General features: G+C 39.5%; 1 protein-coding gene across 2 annotated transcripts in view; it reads right to left on the bottom strand.

Annotated features, from left to right (window-relative positions):
- Nucleotides 1-22,761, bottom strand: part of LOC127882471 (condensin complex subunit 1-like) — a 72,694-nt gene that overhangs the window by 28,521 nt on the left and 21,412 nt on the right. For both annotated transcript variants that reach the window (XM_052431123.1, XM_052431124.1), the window contains exons 11-23: nt 22,436-22,645; nt 19,204-19,297; nt 18,125-18,263; nt 12,727-12,926; nt 11,906-12,024; nt 11,103-11,356; nt 7,863-7,947; nt 7,239-7,375; nt 6,321-6,453; nt 3,483-3,816; nt 2,560-2,744; nt 1,778-1,880; nt 380-659 (exon numbers count right to left, since the gene is read on the bottom strand). In XM_052431123.1, coding sequence (XP_052287083.1) covers nt 380-659; nt 1,778-1,880; nt 2,560-2,744; nt 3,483-3,816; nt 6,321-6,453; nt 7,239-7,375; nt 7,863-7,947; nt 11,103-11,356; nt 11,906-12,024; nt 12,727-12,926; nt 18,125-18,263; nt 19,204-19,297; nt 22,436-22,645 — 2,273 coding nt within the window. The remainder of the gene's footprint in view (nt 1-379; nt 660-1,777; nt 1,881-2,559; nt 2,745-3,482; nt 3,817-6,320; nt 6,454-7,238; nt 7,376-7,862; nt 7,948-11,102; nt 11,357-11,905; nt 12,025-12,726; nt 12,927-18,124; nt 18,264-19,203; nt 19,298-22,435; nt 22,646-22,761) is intronic.

The following is a 22,761-nucleotide window of genomic DNA, read 5'->3' as shown; positions in this document are numbered from 1 at the left end:
ATTGCTAACTACCTACTGAGCTATGACTGGTCAAAATCAGCAAAAGGGAACATAATTAGAGATTTGCAGGTATTGCTCAGATTCTAAGAACTTAATACATCAGCACCTTCAATTTTATGATTAAAACTAATAGCTAGAAATTGTCTCAGTACATAAAAAGGGACATAGCCTGTCTATCACAAGAAAAAATGTAATCAAGCTTGACTGCTGTACGTACACGATTGCATGAGAATATAAATAGACAATCAGGTTTTTTTCCTTCTTTGAGACGCTCCGAATATCAGCTCTTTCCCGAGACGAATTTTTCCCCTGTTACTGACAGGTAATTTCAGTGATACCACCACTACTTATTGTTTGGTGAAAATAACAAAACCACTACCTGGCATAGAGGTGTGGTGTCCAAGGCTCTACAAGGTTGGGAAACCGGAAGCACAGGTCTCCCATGGCGATGATAGTGTTGGCCCGGATGATGGGGCTGTGAGATTTCTCCAGCATTGTGAACAACAACTGCAGGTGCTGGTCACAGAACTCAGAGCTCACCATCATGAACTTTGCCAGGGCTAGAGAGGCAGCTGTCTGCAGTTCTGTGTCTGGATATTTCTGGTGGTTGCTGCACACAACCACAAGTAGAGGGCCAAACGCGGACAGCAATGTGTTGCCTGGAATAGGAATATATTGCATGTCTATGTGATGCATTTATAATGACAAAGAGTTATTTTGATTTCAAAGACATTCATTGAGCCCCTTCAGTACAAAACCTGCCACAACATAACGTTTGTGTGATCATTACTTGCATGATTGTTCTTAGACTGTATGGTGAATTATATCCTGTTATACTTCTGTCATGACTACAATGTGCTTTGAAGCGTTTGTGGCCAAAGTTTAACTTATAGTCATACTTAGATTATTCATCTTACAAGTTATCATGACATTTATTCTAATATTTCAAATACACATGCCTAGATCTGTTCTCAATTTTTTGGATGAGAACCCAAACAAATGAACTCCTACCTTTGACCACCTCACATTCACAGACCATGAACTCCTACCTTTGACCACCTCACATTCACAGACCATGAACTCCTACCTTTGACCACCTCACATTCACCATGAACTACTACTTTTGACGACCTCACATTCACAGACCATGAACTCCTACCTTTGACAACCTCACATTCACAATGAACTCCTACCTTTGACGACCTCACATTCACAGACCATGAACTCCTACCTTTGACCACCTCACATTCACCATGAACTACTATCTTCGACGACCTCACATTCACAGACCATGAACTCCTACCTTTGACAACCTCACATTCACCATGAACTCCTACCTTTGACGACCTCACATTCACAGACCATGAACTCCTACCTTTGACCACCTCACATTCACCATGAACTACTACCTCAGACGACCTCACATTCACAGACCTTGAACTCCTACCTTTGACCACCTCACATTCACAGATCATGAACTCCTACCATTGACAATCTCACATTCACAGATCTTGAACTCCTACCTTTGACGAAATCACATTCACAATGACCTCCTACCTTTGACCACCTCACATTCACCATGAACTCCTACCTTTGACAACCTCACATTAACAGACTATGAACTCCTACCTTTGACCACCTCACATTCACAGATCTTGAACTCCTACCTTTGACCGCCTCACATTCACAGATCTTGACCTCTTACCTTTGACGAAATCACATTCACAATGACCTCCTACCTTTGACCACCTCACATTCACAGATCTTGACCTCCTACCTTTGACGACCTCACATTCACAGATCTTGCGGATGTACTCGGACTCTGCATCCTCGGCTGCAGCCCCTCCCAGTCCCATCTCCTCATCAATGTTCTCATTGTCCTGTGTCAAAACAAGGCATGCTGTGTGTAAGAGGACACCACTGTGTCGAGACAAGGCATGTTGTGTATGTAAGGGGACACCACTGTGTCGAGACAAGGCATGTTGTGTATGTAAGGTGACACCACTGTGTCGAGACAAGACATGTTGTGAATGAAAGGGGACACCACTGTGTCGAGACAAGGCATGTTGTGTATGTAAGGGGACACCACTGTGTCGAGACAAGGCATGTTGTGTATGTAAGGAGACACCACTGTGTCGAGACAAGGCATGTTGTGTATGTAAGGGGACACCACTGTGTCGAGACAAGGCATGTTGTGTATGTAAGGAGACACCACTGTGTCGAGACAAGGCATGTTGTGTATGTAAGGAGACACCACTGTGTCGAGACAAGGCATGTTGTGTATGTAAGGAGACACCACTGTGTCGAGACAAGGTATGTTGTTGAATGTTTAAGTATTGAATGGTTGGTAAAAAGATCTAAAATTTCTCTTTTCGCCCAAAACGATGCCAAATTCCCCTCTCTAAGGGCCCCGGCGCCAATACCCCAAAGTGCAGCAAGGTCCCTACGTTATGTTCGGCATATATGCCATGAGGTAAATTCCTTATTAAAAATAATTTGATGAAAATAAGATACACCATCATAATCAGCTTCACAAAAGACAATTTAAATTTGATATACCTTGCCTGGTCTTTTGCTGGCAGGGGTCTGAATCCAGTCCTTCTGTTCCTGGATCGCCCGCCTTCTCTTCATTTCACCGAACACAGCCAGGTCCAGATGGACTAGCTGCCTCAGAGCAACATGGCCAACCAATGAGAGGAGTCGTGCTAGGACACCTGATGCGAAAGTTGCCACTTGGGTTTCATCTGATTGAAAATGAAAACAGAATTAAGGATTATCATCATAGTTACGGTTTATAATAAGTATGACTCTGGCAAACTAACAGAGATATTACGAGACACAAAATAACCCTTTCCCACTCAGACGCAAAATGAAAATCGCAATGTGAAAACAGCATAAAACCAGAACAGCCTGCCATTTACTCGCAGTCTGTTCAGGTTTTGTGCTGTTTGATGCTCATCAGTATCTAAGGGTTGGAAATGCAGCCAAAAAACTTGAATATAGTTAGAAAGGTCTTATATATAATTTCACTTTCTAACGGACTACTTACACTATCACAGAGACCTATATTAGGCCTCTACCAAATGTAAAGGTTTTTTTAAAGCAATTTTTCCATAAATCAAAACTTACATCAGTTTTTATATATTTTCAGACATTAACAATTTAAGCCATAGCTCACAAGACTAGGGCTTATACCAAATGATAAACGAAAAACCTCAGTTAATCCACCCTATAAGAAGCAAAATCAAAATGGCTTTTGCAACCAGCATAAAACCAGAACAGCCTGCAAGTAATTCACAGTCTGTTCAGGTTTTATGCTGTTTGCTGCTAATCAGTATCTAAGGGTTGGAAATGAAGCCTTTAAAACTTAAATCTAGTAAGAAAGGTATTTAATTGAATGTACATTTCTAAAGGACAAAGGACTGCAAATGCATCAAAATATGTATCTAAGTGGTAAAGAGTTTAAAAAAAGTGCAACATACCTTTCTGTAGAACATCCATTGGGTTCCCTTGCACTTCCAAGTCCTTATCCCCCTCCTCTTCAACAGCCCCCTGGTCAGACTGCCCCTGTTTATTCCCAGTTTTCCCAGCCTCCATCTGGCTACACTCCAGGGCAAGCTTCTTAATGAGCTCCCCGCAGATCTGATCAGGGCCCTCTGCAAGCTTGTAGATCACGTTGATTGCCTGTTCCATTAGAGAGATCCAGTAACGGTTCTCGAGATCCCGCGCTGACTTCATGAGGATACGGGTGAGACTTGTGAACATCTCGTGGGTCTCTGCGAGGCGGTATGGCTCGTTGCCTACGTCTCCCTTCAGCTGAAATGTAGTTTAGAATTGCAGTGATGACAACAATCACATGCCTTTAACCCATTTATGCCTAGTGGACTCTCCCATCCTTCTAAATTTGATCAATTCATTTCAAAATTAGGGATGTCTAGTATATTTATTTCTATTTTTAGAATATTTCTTAAAGAAATTCCTTTAAGCAAACAGCGTAGACACAGATGAGACGCTGCATCATGCGGCGTCTCATCTGTGTCTACGCTGTTTGCCAAGGCCTTTTTTTGTAGACGCTAGGCATAAATGGGTTAAGAATGATATCTATACAACCATGTTTATATGTTAAGTTAGAGTCTCAGTTGTTATAATGGCCAGAATTTTCATTAAGACCCAAGAGCTGCACTTTCTGACGATAAAGTATAAAATTAAATCTCTTGTCTCCTTTTAGAAACTCTAAGACACTATGCACATCAGAAAGGATATTTTAGTCCTCAGCTTGTCTGAAAACAAACATTTTATTACGTGTATGGTATGTAATGACCACCAAATATCATATTCTCCATGGTTTTACAAGGCAAAGGCTCTTATCTTGTTTGTGTCATTTTCCACATTTTTTTAACCCATTCATGCCTAGCGTCCTGAAAAAAGGACATTGCAAACAGCGTAGACCCAGATGAGACGCCGCATAATGTGGCGTCTCATCTGGGTCTACGCTGTTTGCTTAAAGGAATTTCTGTAAGAATTGTTCTAAATATAGAAAAAAAGATTCTTGACATCCCTAATTTTGGAAATAAATTGATCCAACTTAGAAGGATGGGAGAGTCCACTGGGTATAAATGGGTTAATATCAGCATCAACACTGTATCCCAGACACCAGTAGTAAGACCAATTTATATTAAACACATTAAACTAGCCTCACAAATGGTCACTCCTTACTTTGCAATCAAAGTACTGACAGTACTGGTGTGACGATGCTTTTGAAGAGGATGGATATAAAACATCAATTTAAGTCTATCTATATCACCACAATTGTGTATGTTGATACGAACATTTGGGTACCATAAAAAATTTGGGTACGAAAATTTTGGGTACGAAAAAAAATTTGGTACGAAAAAAATTTGCGTACGAAACATTTTTGGTACGAATAAAAGTTTAGGGGTACGGGGAAGTAGTACCCGTGGGTTACTTGACCCATTGAGCGAAACTGGGAGGCGGGTCACATTCTTGTTCATTAAGTATGGCAATACCTTCATGATGATTCTCGAAAGTAGGTATGAGCACATAGCCGGACCATGTGAGCTCAATCGTATGAGCACTTGACTATCCGAGTTCGCCCACGAACATATGGATAAGTTAACTAATAGAGAAATGACCTTATACATGTATATGCTGAAATCTAACAATCGAACGAAATATCAAACATGGTATGTACACTTAGGTGGTTGTGTAATTTCTGTTAGAATATCGTATTCAATATGTAAATTTTAAATGATTGTGCCCGCACTTGAGTTTGTTGCCTTGTTTAAGTCTATACGCGCCTAGGCTGCACCCAGTCTGTGTATTTGTGTTTTTCCAAGGTAATGAGTAACCTCCGCGCTGAGGCTGCATAATGATGGGACCCAGAGTGTGTCCAGCACTCCTACCTAATAAGATTATATTGACGACAGTTGGGACGAATTTTGAATGATAACTGCAATTTCCAGCTATTTGTTTTGTACTGAAATACTTTTTAATTTTTTATATGGTCAGATGCTGCAGGTGGGGGGGGGGGGGGGGGGGGGATGAGATTATCCGGAAAAAAACACCTGTCCGAAATGGTGACCACAAAACAGACAAAATATAACATTGCGCCGGGAGCGGGAATCGAACCGGTGTCGTAAAGGTGAAAAAGCAAACGTCCTTACCACTGCGCTAGCGGGACGGACAATTACGCAAAGTAATGTTGTTATATCTATATATATCATAGCAGTGCAGCGTTTACAATTTGCAGGTTCGAAATTGTTCGCATTCTTTATTTTTGTGATCACGTACAAAGTTAATATTACATGTTTTATTTCGCAATTTATTTACTAAATCGAGAACAAATATCAAACATAATAGAGAAAATATATAGTTGTTTCATTGGTCCATAAAAATAAAATGGATGTAAAATTACTAATTTTAAATTAAAGTTCTGATACACTTATTGAATCTGTTTCCCCAGGATATTCTATTAATATTTACATTTATCAACACGAACGACAACTCTGCTAGGAGAATGTTATCAATGAAAATCAACGAGCAATCTCCTACGCAGTGGCGAATGCCAAGGGAAGTAACTGAAAAATCGAGTTATCTCAATCGGACTGGCTCAGTCTTTTACATAGGTTCCCATTGTGAAGAATTTATCAAACCTTAGACGACGCTGTTCCAGCATCGTCAAAAATGTATTTAAATGCAAGAAGGGCATTGAATCTGCCATTTTTTACGCCCAAACAAGATGGTTTCAACAAGAAACACAAAAATACATGACAAGAATTCAACAAGCTAGCGGTACTCACAGCTTTTGGAGTGCTGAGTTTGAGCAGTGCCAGACATGTTTCCCGGGCCAGTAACAGGTCAGAGTCAGCCCGTGGTCCCAGGCCCTCCCGTACCAGAACATCAATGTTTGTCTTCACAACAGCCATATCAGCCCTAAAACAGATCATGCACAAATACAAGCAATACTTTACTGCAATAGAAATGTTCTTTTCTGACCACACTGCCCTAAACATTTGCTGAAAATCCTGAAAAGGCTGGATTTGGCCTTCTTATACAGTACATCACTTATTATTGGCCTCCTGATACAGTACATCACTTATTATTACGTTGACTTATCAAATCTTAATCAGGTTACTTTCCATTAAAAGTTGATACATAATCACCAAGCATTTAAAATCTAAATAAATCGTATGGTCTCATTGATTGCTCACAATCAGTAAATCTAAGAGCCTCTTTTTCCAATAAAATATTCAGCTTTAAACATATCCACATATACTGCAAATTATGTTTGTAATGCTAACAAACTTTGACAGAGCATGTTATATGGGATAGAGAGTTGAATCAATCAGCTATTGCATTACAGAAACTGAAATTCATTATATCCCACACTCCAATAATAAATCTCCACTGATTTGCAACAATAATAATTTTTTTCCTTACATCATGTTAGATCCAAGTTTCCATGGCAATTCGAGGCCTTTCGAACTCATATAGCATTATAAGTGGCAATATTTTACAATGTCTACTGATGTTGATCTTTATTTTAAATGACCTACTCTCATTTAAGCCATCACAATCCTTAAATGTAAATTGTTGGTTATATTTAGAAACACCTCCATAGATAAACAAGACCCTTCTCCAACTGTACATATTTGCAAAAAAAATCTCTTAACTACATCAATAATAATGACGACCCTTTCATCTCCCTGCAAACCTACCCAGCTGCCATGGCGATCAGCTGCACGGCTGCCCGACTTTCCTCTGGCGTGGTGCCTGGGATCTTGAGCGTGAATCTCTCCCATAGCATCTGTATGACGCTCTGACCGAGCTCTCCGGACTTCATCAGCTGAACAATCTGCAAACAACCGTGACAGTGGACAAAAACAATATCATGTGCACTATTTATAGAGATTTATACTGAAAACAAGTTGCCCTTTTGGTTTTCTTGATCCTTGAAATGTGTCTAGAAACCCCTTCAATTATCATTTGTCTAAAAATTCAAAAAAGTTTGGAACTTGGTAAAATTCCTTATGATGTCCAAATTTTCAAATTCCTTAAATGTTCCCTGTGGGAAGATAGTGTCATTTATTTGCTAATGTTTAATAAAAAATACCATTTCTTATTTTGCTATAATGAGTTTTAAAGAATTATTAAGTATTTTTTTTTTATTAAACCACACATTATTTCGGGAATTTTGAACCAAAAATAGATTTGATAAAGATAACATTTTAACACTTTCAAAAGCAGAATTCTGCATCAGAATATGTTTTCATCATTTAAAATATTTTTAATGATAATTTACACAGCTCGATAATAACAGCCAATGGGGAACAAAATCTTACCAGCCCTTCAAGCGAAGTGAGGTCACAAAGAGTAGCTCCCATTGTAAGTGCAGACAGGTTTTTCACTATGATCTGCGCTTTTGACCTATTGAAAGAAAGCAGTGGTCATGTATGTATTCAAAAGTTAACCCTATTTCCCATAAAAAAAGCAAAGTTTAAATGGCTTTTGCAACTAGCATAAACCCAGAAGAGTCTGAATGTTACTCCCATTCGGTTCAGGTATCTAAAGGTTAGAAATAAAGCCTTTAAAACTTTAATTTAGTAAGAAAGGTTTGTTATTAAATTAAACTTTGTAAAGGACTACAAATGCGTCAAAACATGTATCTGAGTGGTAAAGTGGTAAATGGACAGGACAAATCAGGATGTTGTGGGTGAGAAATGTGTCAGAAATGATGCAGGTGAACTGGCTCTCAGTGATGAAGAGAAAATGAAAGCCTGGGTGGAGCACTATTCAAGGCTACTTAATGTCTAGTTTGAAAGGCCCTGTGAGCTACTTCCTGAAGTTGCTCCTGTAGAAGGGCCTCCTCCACCAGTCACAGTAGAACAAATTCGCAAAGCTCTTGGCAAGATGAAATGCGGCAAAGCTGCTGGCCTGTCAGGAGTGATTACCGAGATGTTGAAAGCAGCTGGTGAGGATGGAACAGAAATGCTGAGACAGCTGGATGAGGTCGTCTTCAGCAATATTGTGATCCCCATTGACTGGGAGGAGAGCCACATCCTTAACCTTTACAAAGGTAAAGGGGAGGCTCTAGACAGAGGAAACTACCGTGGGTTAAAGCTTACGGACCAGACAATGAAACTGATTGAGAGAGTACTTGACACTCTCATACGCGAGATGGTCGACATCGATGGTATGCAGTTTGGTTTTGTTCCTGGTAGAGGTACCACTGATGCAATCTTCATCATACGCCAGCTGCAGGAAAAATACATTGCTGCAAACAAGCCACTGTATATCGCCTTTGTCGACCTTAAGAAAGCATTTGATAGAGTACCAAGGAAGGTCCTCTGGTGGGCCCTGAGAAGTCTTGGGGTTCAAGAATGGGCAGTGTGCGTCATACAGGGTATGTATACAGGCACCAGGAGCCGAGTACGTGACAACGGACAGTACAGCAAGAATTTGGAGTTGGAGTAGGGGTGCATCAGGGTTCTGTTCTCAGTCTCCTGCTTTTCATCCTAGTCCTTGAGGCTTTGTCAAGGGAATTCCGCACCGGGGTCCCATGGGAGCTCCTCTATGCTGATGATCTTGCTGTGATCGCGGACTCACTGGAGGAGTGTCTCTCCAGAATGAAAGGTTGGAAGGATGGTATGGAAAGCAAAGGGCTGAGGGTCAATATGAAGAAGACAAAGCTCTTGATCACCGGTCCTGGACTGAATTTCCTGCGTGACACTAGAGCATACCCCTGTGCGGTATGTAGGAGTGGAGTGGGAGTGAATTCTATTGAGTGCACCCAGTGCAAACTGTGGGTGCACAAAAAGTGCAGTGGCATCAACAGAAGGATCACCAGCATCCCGGACTATGTATGTCCGCGATGCCTGGACCAGGCACGTCCAATTGATGGAAGACCAGTTACCCAGGTGGTCGTCGATAGCTCACAGCTTGATGTTTAGGCCAGCTTCTGCTATCTGAGTGACAGGCTATGTGCTGGGGGAGGCTGCGAACATGCCATCATCACCAGATGCTGCACTGCCTGGGCTAAGTTCAAGAAGCTATTACCAATACTGACGTCGAAGCATGTTTCCCTTAAAACCCGTGGCAAAGTGTTCAATGCTTGTGTACGGTCTGCCATGTTACATGGTAGTGAAGCGTGGGAACCATCCGCTTCTGATCTACAACGACTTCGTAGAAACTACAGAGCAATGGCCCGCTGGATTTGCAGCGTCAAACCTGACGACGGATTCGACACTGACACGCTGTATGGTAAACTAGGGAAACCAGAAGTCACTGCATCACTTAGAGCCAGGCGTCTGAGGTGGTATGGGCATGTCGAACGTGCCACTTCTTGCATCAACTCTATCATGAAGATGGCCATTCCTGGTAGAGGGAGACCAAGACAATCGTGGTCTGACTGTGTAGGGGATGACCTGCACACCTGTGGCATCGGAGACATAGACCCACAGAACAGAGGAGCATGGAAATTAGGGGTTAGACACTCTAGCCGCCTGCTGCCTACCCCAGCTACTGGGACTTAACCCGCAGCAGATGACAAATAATCTCAGGATCAAGTCAAGTCAAGGGTTAAACTTAAATTGTTCACGTCTCCGCCACTGTGGTATGACAGTCACAAGGGAAAATTGATACCAGAAAACTCTGTGTGCATTTCATGTAAATAAGAATGTCTAGACAGAATCAAATATGACTTCATATTAAATAGAGCTTTGGTCCCTCTTTGCCTGAAGCAAGCTTTCACTAGTGAAATTTCATCTAGAATTATTTCATTAACAAAGTATACAATTGATTAAAAAAACAACATTCAAAGCACAAAACTTGTTAATATATTATGCAAATATGAATTTTAATCCAGTTTTGTGAGAATTAATGCAAATGTTAAAAGAATGTGCCTAACACACACAAACTTGCTTTTTCAAACCAAAACAAGAGATGTGTTCGTCAGAAACACAATGCCCCTATTGCGCCGCTTTGAAATAAATAAAAAAATGTTTTTGTTTTTTTACCTTTGACCTTGAAGGATGACCTTGACCTTGAATTTCCACGACTCAAAAAATTGTGCAGCTTTACGAGAACAATGCTTTGAATTTTTTTTTTTTTTTGGCCTTTGACGTTGAAGGATGACCTTGACCTTGAACTTCCACCACTCAAAATGTGCAGCTTCATGAGATGCACATGCATGCAAATATCAAGTTTCTATCTTCAATAATGCAAAAGTTATGGCCAACACTTTGATAGAAGTTATGAGCATTTTACCATGCTAAATCCTTGAAATGCACTAAGTGACCCCGTGACCTAGTTTTTGACCCAGCATGACCCATATTCGAACTGGACCTAGATATTGTCTGGATACAACTTCTGACCAAGTTTGGTAAAGATCGGATGAAAAGTATTTGAAATAGAGAGCGAACACGAAAAGTGTGACAGACAGACAGACAGACAGACAGACTGACAGACGGACAGTGCGAAAACTATATTCCCCCTTTTCTTCGAAAGTTGGCATAAAAAAACGCCATAATAAATGAATAATTGCAATACATAAACCTTAAAGACAGCTAGCCTGCCAAATTTACCTCGCATTTGCAGCCTGTGGGGTGAGATACAGCCTCTTATATGCACTCACAACCGCCTCTTTAATTCCCGCCTCCTTTGACCAAATTAGAGGCAACATTCTCCTTATGCCGATCATTGTCGATGTCAAGCCAAACTCAAAACCTGTGACAAAGAATTCCACTGCCTCCATGACATCTGTGCTGGTCTTTGAGCCCAGAAGCTGAGCGATGACGGGTATGGAGTTCTGTAGCTGGGTGGCAAAGGCCAGCGACTCCTGTCGATGTATAGAAGAACAAGATTGTACAATGAAGAACCTTTTTCTTTCCCATTTTGGAAATTGGTCCACTTGATTGGGTTAAATCAAGTTGTTTTGACTAAAATTGTGGAATTAGTGTTGTAGTTTTTTCTCTAACAGCAGTTCAAAATTGAGAATAAAATAGTTTGTTATATTTATATTATATTTACTTAGTTTTAACTATTCTACCCGTATGGGAGTTGAGCTTATTGTGAATGTTTAGGGACAATTGGTCACATTTGGGAAAGATATACTTTTCTCCATTGGAAATGGCCCAAATGTCAACTGAAAAAAACTTTGGGCCACTATTGAACCCATCAGATTAGAATGAGAGCAGACAAAAGCTCTCCAGCTTTTTTTATAAAACAATTAGCAGGTTTTGAAATATTGGTGACATTTTCTATATTTTGAACATTGTGAAAGTTACCTTTCAACGGGCATGGTCTCCAATTCACACAAGCAATCAAAATGCTCCACCTGTCAATGATTACAATTCATAGGACATAGCTTCCAGAATTCTGCACCCACCTTGAGATATTGAACAAGCACCTGCTGCTTGGCAACCTCGTTAGCAACTGTGGGGTCCTTCTGTGAGTCTGCATCCAGAGCTTCAGCTGCTGTCAGGACAAAGTTGGCGTGCTTCTTGTCTGAAAATGAAAGTTAAGAGTGAGAGACTTACATTTAAAATGTATGAGAACGAAAGAATACAGTAACACCAATACTAAGAGAAACAACACACTACAGACACTCCATCCAGATAGATATTCTTAAAATATCTAGTAGTAATCTTCTACTTTTATAACAAAACACTTGTTTTGTAAAGTATTAATAAAATCTGATCATAAATAAAGAAGTTATGGCAATTTAAGCAAAATGTTCAATTATCTAAGTATAAAAGGGGACATAATTCTGTCAAAATGCTTGATACAATTGTCTGCTCTTGTTTATAGGTTGGGGTGATAATGGTAAACAAGTATGCAAAATATGAAAGCAATATGTCAAGGGACATTGAAAATATTCAGGGTAGTACACAAACTTTAACATTTGCTGCATATTCTAAGTGGAAAAGGGGCCATAATTATGAAAAATGCTTGATAGAGTTGTCTGCTCTTGTTTATAGGTTGGGGTCATGTTGGTAAACAAGTATGCAAAATATGAAAGCAATATGTAAAGGGAAAATGAAAATAATTGGGGTAGTACGAAAACTTTAACATTTGCACGCTAACGGAAACGGAAAAGCCGACGCCGGGGTGAGTAGGATAGCTCCACTATATATATATTTCATATATAATAGTCGAGCTAAAAATGCTTACCTTTTTAAAAGTTTAAATAACACAGCAAAGGCTTACCCATGAAAATGTTTTTCAAGCAGGCCATGGTATCCATAGTTTCTGGTTCATTGTCCCCATCATCTTCATCATTATCCCTGGAGGGCTGGGCTTGTTTGACATGATACAAGTCCGGAAAAGTCTCCTTGGCAGCGTTGATAAAGCTGACAGCATCTTTCAGCTCTTTCTCACACAGCATTTTGTAGACCTTTTCAGTGACGCTGAGCATTCACCATCAATCAAGAATAAACTTTTATTTAAACGTCTTTCTTTCAAAGAGTGCTTATTAACGAAAAAAAACTGTCAATTTTCAAATGGATTAGTGTTGACATTTCATCCAGTTTATTTACTGCAGTTTGAATTTTTCTTGATATTCAATAGTATATAGTTATGGATGATGGTAAATTGACCTATCATGAAAACAGTCACCAGATGCATAATGGATATGGTGTCTGTCTGGCGACTGGAAGGTGAGGTCACAGGTTCTAAACCCAATGTGATAGTGTTCTTTAGATCTCCACCATAGACACCAAGTACTGTTTCTAGTCCCAGGATACGGACTCAAAGAGCATTTCAAACAAGAAACCGTCGGAGACGGGTGATGCTCCCCAAAGTTTTTTTTTGTCACAATATTGCGCTATATATTCAGATAAAACGAAACGTCTTGAGGGGCATAACTTTGGACAAAATAATACAATGGATAGTTTAGCAACTTAAAAATTTCAAAGGGCCATAACACTATAAATAAATCATCTAAACAGAACCCACAAATAACATGAGCATCTCCTCAAGGTAATTAAGCTTCCCATAAAGCTTCATTGTATTCCAGTCGTTGGGGAGAAATAGCCTGGACAAGAATTGCACTATATGTACAGTCTATAGAAATTTCAAAGGGCCCTAACTCTGTGAAAAATCATCCGACCATAACTGGCTGATAATATGCACCTCTCCTGTTAGTAGTGAAGCTTCCAATAAAGTTTCATTGAATTCCCATAATAAGTTGCTGAGAAATAGCTTGGACAAGAATTGCACTATATGTACAATGGAAAATTTCAAAGGGCCATAACTCTGTGAAAAATCATCAGACAAGAACCGGCTAATAATATGCACATCTCCTCTTGGTAGTGAAGCTTCCCATAAAGTGGCATTGAATTCCAGTCATTATTTGCTGAGAAATAGCCCGGAAAAGAATTGCACTATATGTACAGTTAATGGAAAATTTCAAAGGGCCATAACTCTGTGAAAAATTATCCGACCAGAACTGGCTGATAATATGCAGTCAGTAGTTGGGGAGAAATAGCCTGGACAAGAATTGCACTATATGTACAGTTAATGGAAAATTTCAAAGGGCCATAACTCTGTGAAAAATTATCCGACCAGAACTGGCTGATAACATGCACATCTCCTCTTGGTAGTGAAGCTTCCCATAAAGTTTCATTGAATTCTGGTCATTAATTGCTGAGAAATAGCCCAGACAAAAATTGTGCACTGACGGACACACGGACGGACAGACAAAGGGGCGACTATATGCTCTCCCAAACAAAATTTTGGGGGGAGCATAATAAACCTAAGGCTTTCTATGTAATCAAGCCTAAATAAATAGGTTTAAAGTGAGATCGCCTATCTACATATTCCTGGGTAAGCTGTCTTGCTTTTACTTAGAGCACATTACTTGCCTGTCACTGAAAACTGCCCATAAATCAGGAATATGGTGAAATCATGTAAAAACCTAACCAGCACAAGTTTTGTGGCAAGGGTAGCAATCCAATCTTAGATTATTTCATTATTTTATTTTCAGTCCAGCCATCTACCAACTTAGGTAGCCGATCCAACTGTACCGCCCCCCCCCCCCCCCCATTTTAGACCTCACTACCAAAGCATGTGACTAGTCGATTAAAAGCAAACAAAACTGTGGGAATATTTTTCTATTCACATTTATTGAGAAGGGGATAGACATTTAACTTTTACGAAATCAACTACCGGTAACTCCCATGTACCAGGGGTCGAAGAATTTTTCCAGAGCCACTCGCCCTGCAGGGCGAGTAGGTCTTACAATCCACTCGCCCATCACTAAATCTACTCGCCCTGCATAACAAGATCATATCTTATCTATATTAATAGTAATGATCAACCAGAACATTTTTTAAGCTTAAACTATCATGTGACTTTGTCTCATTGTAATAAACAAGCATCTAAGTCTAAAGTTGTATTTATTTTGCAAAAACCAACAACAATTAGTCAGTGACTCAGAGTCAGAAATCTCCATGGCAGCTAGCTTCTTAGGTCATTGCCCTGTAAGCTTGTGACCTGACGTGTGTCTTGTTCCTTTCGCAGAATCGAACCACTTGCGAATCGCATTTCCTGGATTAAAGTCTTTCAGTTTTGGGCCATCACAGCTGATTCTGACGAATGATGCCAGGGAATCATAATGGAGATAAGTTCTTTTATCAATCTTTATTAAGTTCATTCGACTAAAACCACGTTCACACTCTGCTGTACTTGGTGATATGGTTAGCATTATTTTAACAAGGGCAGAAATGTTCTTTATGTGTGTGGTGTCTTTACTTATTAACATGTTTTCATACCCTTCTTGAACTGATTCAAAGTTTTTTCTTTTCATGTACAATTTCAGATCTAGCCATTCATCACTGGCGTTTTCTTTTTCTTCATCAGACAGCAGCCTTGGTGGAAATAACTGAAGAAGTTTGTCGATTTTATCATCACCATAATTTTGGAATTCCTCTCTGTGTTCTTCATCATTTTCAGGCCAGTTTTGGAAGTTTTAAACACTGAACAAGAAATGTGATTCCTTAGCGATGTGCTTGATGAATCTTTCTTCGATGAAGTCTTCGGTGGATGTCAAGAGGCTGTTAAGTTCTTCACTGAGTATATCTTCTGTGTCCTGTTGCTTCCCCCTTTTCTGTGGCTGAGTCATTTCAACACCTCTGAACTGGCCACTCTCTTTTTCTTGCAAAAATTGTCTCAGCTTTTTTCCTCGTTTGGATTTCATTTTGTTTAGTTTTTGTTTTAGTTCATTTACTCTTGAAGAAATTTGAGAAATGAGACAATGTTTCTCTTGGAAAATCTTGGAGATATCACTTAGTATTTCAGTCCAGTCTAGCATAAAGTGGAGGAATATCAGGTATCTTTCTGTTGTCAGATGTTTCAGGTAGTTTTTGGCCTTTTCAGCATTTTCATCTGATCCAGAGGCAATTTCCTGGAGATGAATAACTGTCACTTCATAGTTGTCGAGGAGTGCCTTGAGTGCTCTATTTTGACTTGCTAGCCATCTTACTTGCTTCAATCCACCATAATGCTTCAGTTCTATATCTAGGTTTATTGCAATGTCGTACAACTCACGTCTGCGCTTAGGTGAATAATAATATAACTTGAAAATGCCTTTCAAAACCATTTCAAAATCGTCAAGATAGCGACAGCCTTTCTTTGCATCACACACAGCAAGTTCAAGATTGTGGGCTACACAGTGCACAACAGTCATGTATGTACTACAATCTTCACCATTCATCTTTTTATTCAAAGTGTCAATCAGTAGCTTCACTGCCCCACCTTTATGTCCTAGATTCACTGCAGCACCATCCGTGTTTATGCCAACAAGTTTGTTAGCTAACACATTTGCATTCACTCCTACTGTTTCGAGCCCCTGTAGAATCCCATCTTTCACCCCTTCAGCATGCCCATGCTTAAGCTGTGCGATATCTGCTAATTTAGTTTGAAGTTTGCCATTTGAGTCAACGTATCTGACATGTACAAGTTCGTGTTCAATGATACCCTTATCTGTTGACCCATCTGAAAGGACACTGACATATCTTGTGGATTTCAAATCATTTGCAACTTCATCTTTCAACACTTCAGCACAACAAACACAAAATTCTTACAAGCTTTGTCATTTCTGTAGTTCTCACTCACTGATACATTGTTTTTTTCTAGCAGATTCAGTAACTCTGGGTATTTCAAAAACGATTTGTTTTCTTTTACTATGTAGTAGGCTGTGTTAAACAGCGCTTCATACATTGGAAAATTCAACTCCTCAGCTTTTTTGAAACTTTTAGAGAGGGGTGTCTGGTCTGGCATATCTAATGCTTTCTTTCTGTCCACACAAAGCATATGTTTCACACTTTTGGCATGGAACTTCAATGTTTCTTTTTTTAAATTCTTGGTGACACCTTTCACCAGTGACGACTCTTTGTCAGATTGTTCCGGAAATTGTCTACACACTTTACAAAACATGGCACTCCCATCCTCGGGGAAATCGACCCATTCATATTCATCCCTCCAATCATCATGAACACTTCTCTTCCGTTTCGTCTTGTCATAACTGAAATGGATTTAGAATACACAACATTTCGTAGACCTTTCCGGCAACGTTACAAGGGTCACACATAAAAATAACTTTGTTTGACATTCAAACAGATTTGATGAATTAAACAGTTAAAATAAAACGAGACATACTAATTAACAATCTTGGTAACTTTTAACAAATAAAAAATTGGGCATAGGTTCCCCTGATTTTGTCCATTTAGTATCCCCAATCCCTTTCCCAGACCATTTGAAAGATGTGGATGAAGACAGAAGAGAAAGAGGGTTGGGAAATGTGCATTGTTTATTAGCAACACAATGCACAACTAAACCTCTTTCTTTTAGTGTTGCTTAACCTACGTAAAATACTACTACTAGTGACACAAAACTGCAAACAAATTAACTACATTATCTGAGGGTTATATTTGCTTTACTTACGTTTTCTGCACCTCTTTCCTCTTCTCAATTCGTTCCGCTTCTCTTTTTGACGAATTTTCATTCTTTTCCCGATCTCCACCACCTTGCAAATACTTTAATATGGAACCCTTTTCCATTTTAACATTACAGACGAACTCTTTGAAAGACACGCTTGATTTACACATGGTTACACTACGGTAAATTTGGGCTAATGCTTCTGATCACGAATTATTCTATTATAAATAGTTATTTTTTCTGTTTATTTTTAATTAATTATAAGGAGTATTATAATTAACCAGGTAGGTATTATTTTATTCTTCACGGAATGATCAATCTATATATTTAACTGTTTTTTTTCACTTTTAATCGATTAGCTTAGAGCCCTGACATCTACAAAAGAGCGCAGCCGATTCCGAGAATTATTTTTACTGTGCCCGTGACGTCATTTGTCATTGTCAAATCGAAAGTTCTGTTTCTTTGTGTACTAAACCTATTTTTTGTTAGTTCGAACAATTGTTCGCAATTTGTATCGATGTGGCAGGATTTCTGGAACTGAATTTATATTTATCAACTTGAAAAACAGCACTCGCCCGGTCGGTCGAGTGTTTAACAAACTCTACTCGCCCGACCGTCATTTTCACTCGCATATGCGAGCGGTCGAGTGGATTCTTCGACCCCTGTGTACCTATCAACAGTGTCGTCCTCAGAAACAATGCTTGTTGGACTGCTTCTGTTTTCTTCCTCTTCCTCCAGATCAGCAATCAGGGGCCGCAACTCTCTCTGCAGTCCTTTCCATTCCTCCTCGAGTTGCTTCTTAAACACTTCTGGTAGAAACAATAAAAACAATTTTCATTGGATACCAGTATTTTCTTAATAATATTGTGAAGTTTGGATACCAGTATTTTCTTAATAATATTGTGAAGTTTTGCCCCGTAAAATTATTTTTCTTCAGAAACCTTTGAACACTTCAAATTCGTGTTTGTTATTAAAACTTGAAGGTTCTGATTTCCTATAAATTATATAAAGGTTCATCCCTATTTTTTTAAAGGAATAACTGGGAATATATGAACAAACATTCATTTCTTGTTTTTTCTGATTCCCCTTGGCTATTTCAAATTCAAGCTACCATTCTGAGGGACACCTTTTTTTTAAATTGACAGCCAAACAAAAATATCCTTTTATAACAGGAACACTGCATTTGTGTCTGATCTTCAACTCAAAAAGTAGCTATACATGTTGCAAACTGCACATTTTATGATGATACAAGGCTATTGTCAAGCAATATAGTCCCCTACCAGCTCCACCATTGTCAGAAATTCCACCATTTTCAGATTTATTTATTTTTGGTTGCCATAGCAACTACAATTTTTGACGTAGGAACAAAATGAAATGACTTGCATATTGTCCATATTGCCATCTATCTATGTTGCAAGTTGCATGAAAATATATTAAGAACTTTCAAGATATCGCAGGATCCAGAAAACCACCATTATCAGCAGTATTTCTAGTCTATTTGTTGCCATAGAAACCAGAATTTTTGACGTAGGAACAAAATGAAATGACGTGCATAATGTCCATATTGCCATTTATCAGTTTTTCAAGTTTCATTAAAAAATATTAAGAACTTTTAAAGTTATCGCAGGATCCAGAAAAGTGTGACAAACAGACTCACAGACAGACGGACACACAGAGCGAAAACCATAAGTCCCCTTCGGTGACACCGGTAGGGGACAATAAAGTAGTCAGATATATTGCTACACATACCACTCTCACTTTCCCCGGTCTCTTGCTCTGGGGCCATCTCCTTCAGTTTCTCCACCTCCTTCTGGTAGCTCAACTCCAACTCTTCGGCTGACAGCTGGCAAACAATTATGACACACATGAGTCGTGTTCTCACAAACCTGGGCATAATGCATGTGCGTAAAGTGTCGTCCCAGATTAATCAGGGACGACACTTTCCGCTTAAAATAAATTTTCGGTAAAAAGGGACTTCCTTTAAACAAAAAATACCATTAAAGCGGAAAGGGTTGTCCCTGATTAGCCTGTGCAGACTGCACAGGCTAATCTGGAATGACACTTTCCGCACATGCATTTTGCCCAATTTTCATAGAACACGACACACATGATTATCGGAATATCCTAATACATTGTATTACTTTAAGAGGCTGACCAATCAACCACTGCTGCCTCTATTCCTAAGCAAAATTGCCAGGAAAGGCTATTAGCTCGAACACATTTATTAGAAAATAAAATTTAGCCGTGCTATGTGAAAAAGGGGTTTAAAGCATGTGTGTAGTGTTGTCCCAGAATAGCCTGTGCAGTCTTAAAGCCTGTGCACTGTGAAAGGCTATTAGCTTGAACACATTTATTAAACAAGAGCACCGCCTTGCGGGTGCAGACCGCTCATCTATTTTCTTTTTAAAGGTGAAGGGACTCTCATTTTCAATCACAAAGGAGGGAGGGGTGGAGTGAAGAGGGGTGCAATGTGTGGGGGTGTGCACATTTATTACATTATCTTCCAAAAATGCGAAAAAAAGGAAAAAAAATAAAAATCGGGGGGGGGGGGGGGGGGGGGATTGGTGGGGGTGGGGGGGGATTCTTGGACGGTATTTCAAACATAAAATAATAAAAATAAATATTTGTGTTTTTTAACCATTTCAAAAAAAATATTGGGGGGGGGGGTGAGGTGGGGGGGTATAGTGTGAGGGTGTGGTGGTAATTTGTGAGATGATCTATATATATTAGGGGGGGATTCGGGTGGGGGGTGGGGGGAGGGTGGGTGGGGGGATTCTTGGGTGCGATGGTTGGATGGTATTTCAAACATAAAATAATCAAAATAAATAGTTTTGTTTTTTAACCGTTTAAAAAAAAAAATGGGGAGGGGGTGGGGTGGGGGGGGTATAGTGTGATGGTGTGGTGGTCATTTGTGAGATGATCTAAAAAAAAAATAAAAAAAATAGGGGGGGGGGGGGCGGATTCGGGAGGGGGGGGGAAGGGGGGGGCACGGGCGATGGTTTGGGTGGAGTCTATTGTGGTATGTCAGGTAAGAGTAGTTTTGTCAAAGTATCAATCAAATCTAATCATAAATAAAGAAGTTATGGCAATTTTAGCAAAATTTAATAATTTGACATTGAGAGTCAAGGTCATTCAAAGGTCAAGGTAAAATTCAACTTGCCAGGTACAGTAACCTCATGATAGCATGAAAGTATTTGAAGTTTGAAAGCAGTAGCCTTGATACTTAAGAAGTAAAGTGGATCGAAACACAAAATTTTACCATATATTCAAAGTTACTAAGTCAAAAAAGGGCCATAATTCCGTAAAAATGACATCCAGAGTTATGCAACTTGTCCTTTTACTGTACCCTTATGATAGTTTGCGAGTGTTCCAAGTATGAAAGCAATATCTATGATACTTTAGGGGTAAAGTGGACCAACACACAAAACTTAACCAAACTTTCAATTTTCTAAGTATAAAGGGCCCATAATTCCGTCCAAATGCCAGTCAGAGTTGCATAACTTTGCCTGCACAGTCCCCTTATGATAGTTAATAAGTGTTGCAAGTATGAAAGCAATAGCTTTGATACTGTAGGAATAAAGCGGACCTAAACACAAAACATAACCAAATTTTCAATTTTCAAAGTATAAAAAGGGCACATTATTCTGTCAAAATGCCAGTCAGAGTTACATTACTTTGCCTGCACAGTCCCATTATGATAGTTAGTAAGTGTTTCAAGTATGAAAGCAATAGCTTTGATACTTAAGGAATAAAATGGACCTAAACACAAAACTTAACCAAAATTTTCAATTTTCTAAGTATAAAAAGGGCACATAATTCTGTCAAAATGCACGCCAGAGTTAGCTAACTTTGCATGCCCAGTCCCCTCATGATAGTGAGTAAGTGTACCAAGTTTGAATGCAATAGCATTGATACTTTCTGAAAAAGTGGACCTAAATGCAAATCTTATCCAAAATTTTCAATTTTCTAAGTATAAAAAGGGCACATAATTCAGTCAAAATGCACGCCAGAGTCATCTAACTTTGCCTGCCCAGTCCCCTCATGATAGTAAGTAAGTGTACCAAGTTTGAATGCAATAGCATTGATACTTTCTGAGAAAAGTGGACCTAAACGCAAAACTTAACTGGACGCCGACGCCAAGGTGATGACAATAGCTCATAATTTTTTTTCAAAAAATAGATGAGCTAAAAATAAAATTAAGCTTTGAAAAAGGGGTATAAAACAGGTGCTTAGAGTGTCGTCACAGATTAGTCTGTGCACAGGCTAATCAGGGACGACACTTTCCACTTTGATGATATTTTTTGTTTCAAGAAAGTTTCTACATTGCAAAAATTAAGTGTGGAGTGCACAGGCTAATCTGGTACAACATTTTACACACATGCATTAAACCCCCTTTTCACAGAGCACGGCCAAATTGTATTTCAGAAACAACAAGAGATGTGTTTGTCAGACACACAATGCCCCCAAATGCGCTGCTTTGATTTTTTAAAATCTTTGACCTTTAAGGATGACATTGACCTTTCACCACTTAAAATGTGCAGCTCAACGAGATACACATGCATGCCAAATATCAAGTTGCTATGTTCAATATTGCAAAAGTTATGAAGAAGGTTAAAGTTTTGGTTAAAGTTTTGGGACACACACACACACACACATACAATGACAGACAGGCCAAAAACAATATACCCCCGATCTTTCGATCCGGGGGCATACAAATTCTTCATGTCATAGTGGTATTTTGGTGCCGACAGTTGTAGGTAAAAGATTCTGTAGAGCATGCGTATAACGAAAGGTTTATGGACTCACCAACTAAAGGAAGGAAAGGATCAACACAGTATACCTACACTTCACCTAAGGGAGGATACTCATAATGTCTCATACATAATTGGGTGCTGATAAGAAATTTTAAGTCTGGTAACAATCAAGCATGTATGACAAATTGAATTCTATCTCATAGACACAAAGACTCACAGTACAGTACCTTAGCAGCGAAGGGGTTGTTCTTGAGCAGTGTTGTGATCAGCTGTATGGCGTACTTCCTGACAGCGCTGGACTTGTCGTGCAGTCTCCCCATCACAAGCTGGAGAAGTTGTTCCTGGTGAGGCAGGGGAAGGCACTTATGCTCTACGATGTCCAGCCAGATCTGCAGCACCTTGCTGCGTACGTACGCATGCACATCGTGGATGTGGTCCTGTAGGCAGCAGGATTTATTGTTAGTTTAACTCTTTCAGTGCTGGAAAGGCCTTTGCTAACAGTTTGGATCCAGATGAGACGCCACAGAACGTGGCTTCTCATCAGGATCCAAAC

This window comes from Dreissena polymorpha, chromosome 5 (assembly GCF_020536995.1).
Source record: "Dreissena polymorpha isolate Duluth1 chromosome 5, UMN_Dpol_1.0, whole genome shotgun sequence".
Taxonomy (NCBI): domain Eukaryota; kingdom Metazoa; phylum Mollusca; class Bivalvia; order Myida; family Dreissenidae; genus Dreissena; species Dreissena polymorpha.
The sequence above is the reverse complement of the archived record's forward strand: the minus strand, read 5'-3'. Positions and strand labels throughout refer to the sequence as shown.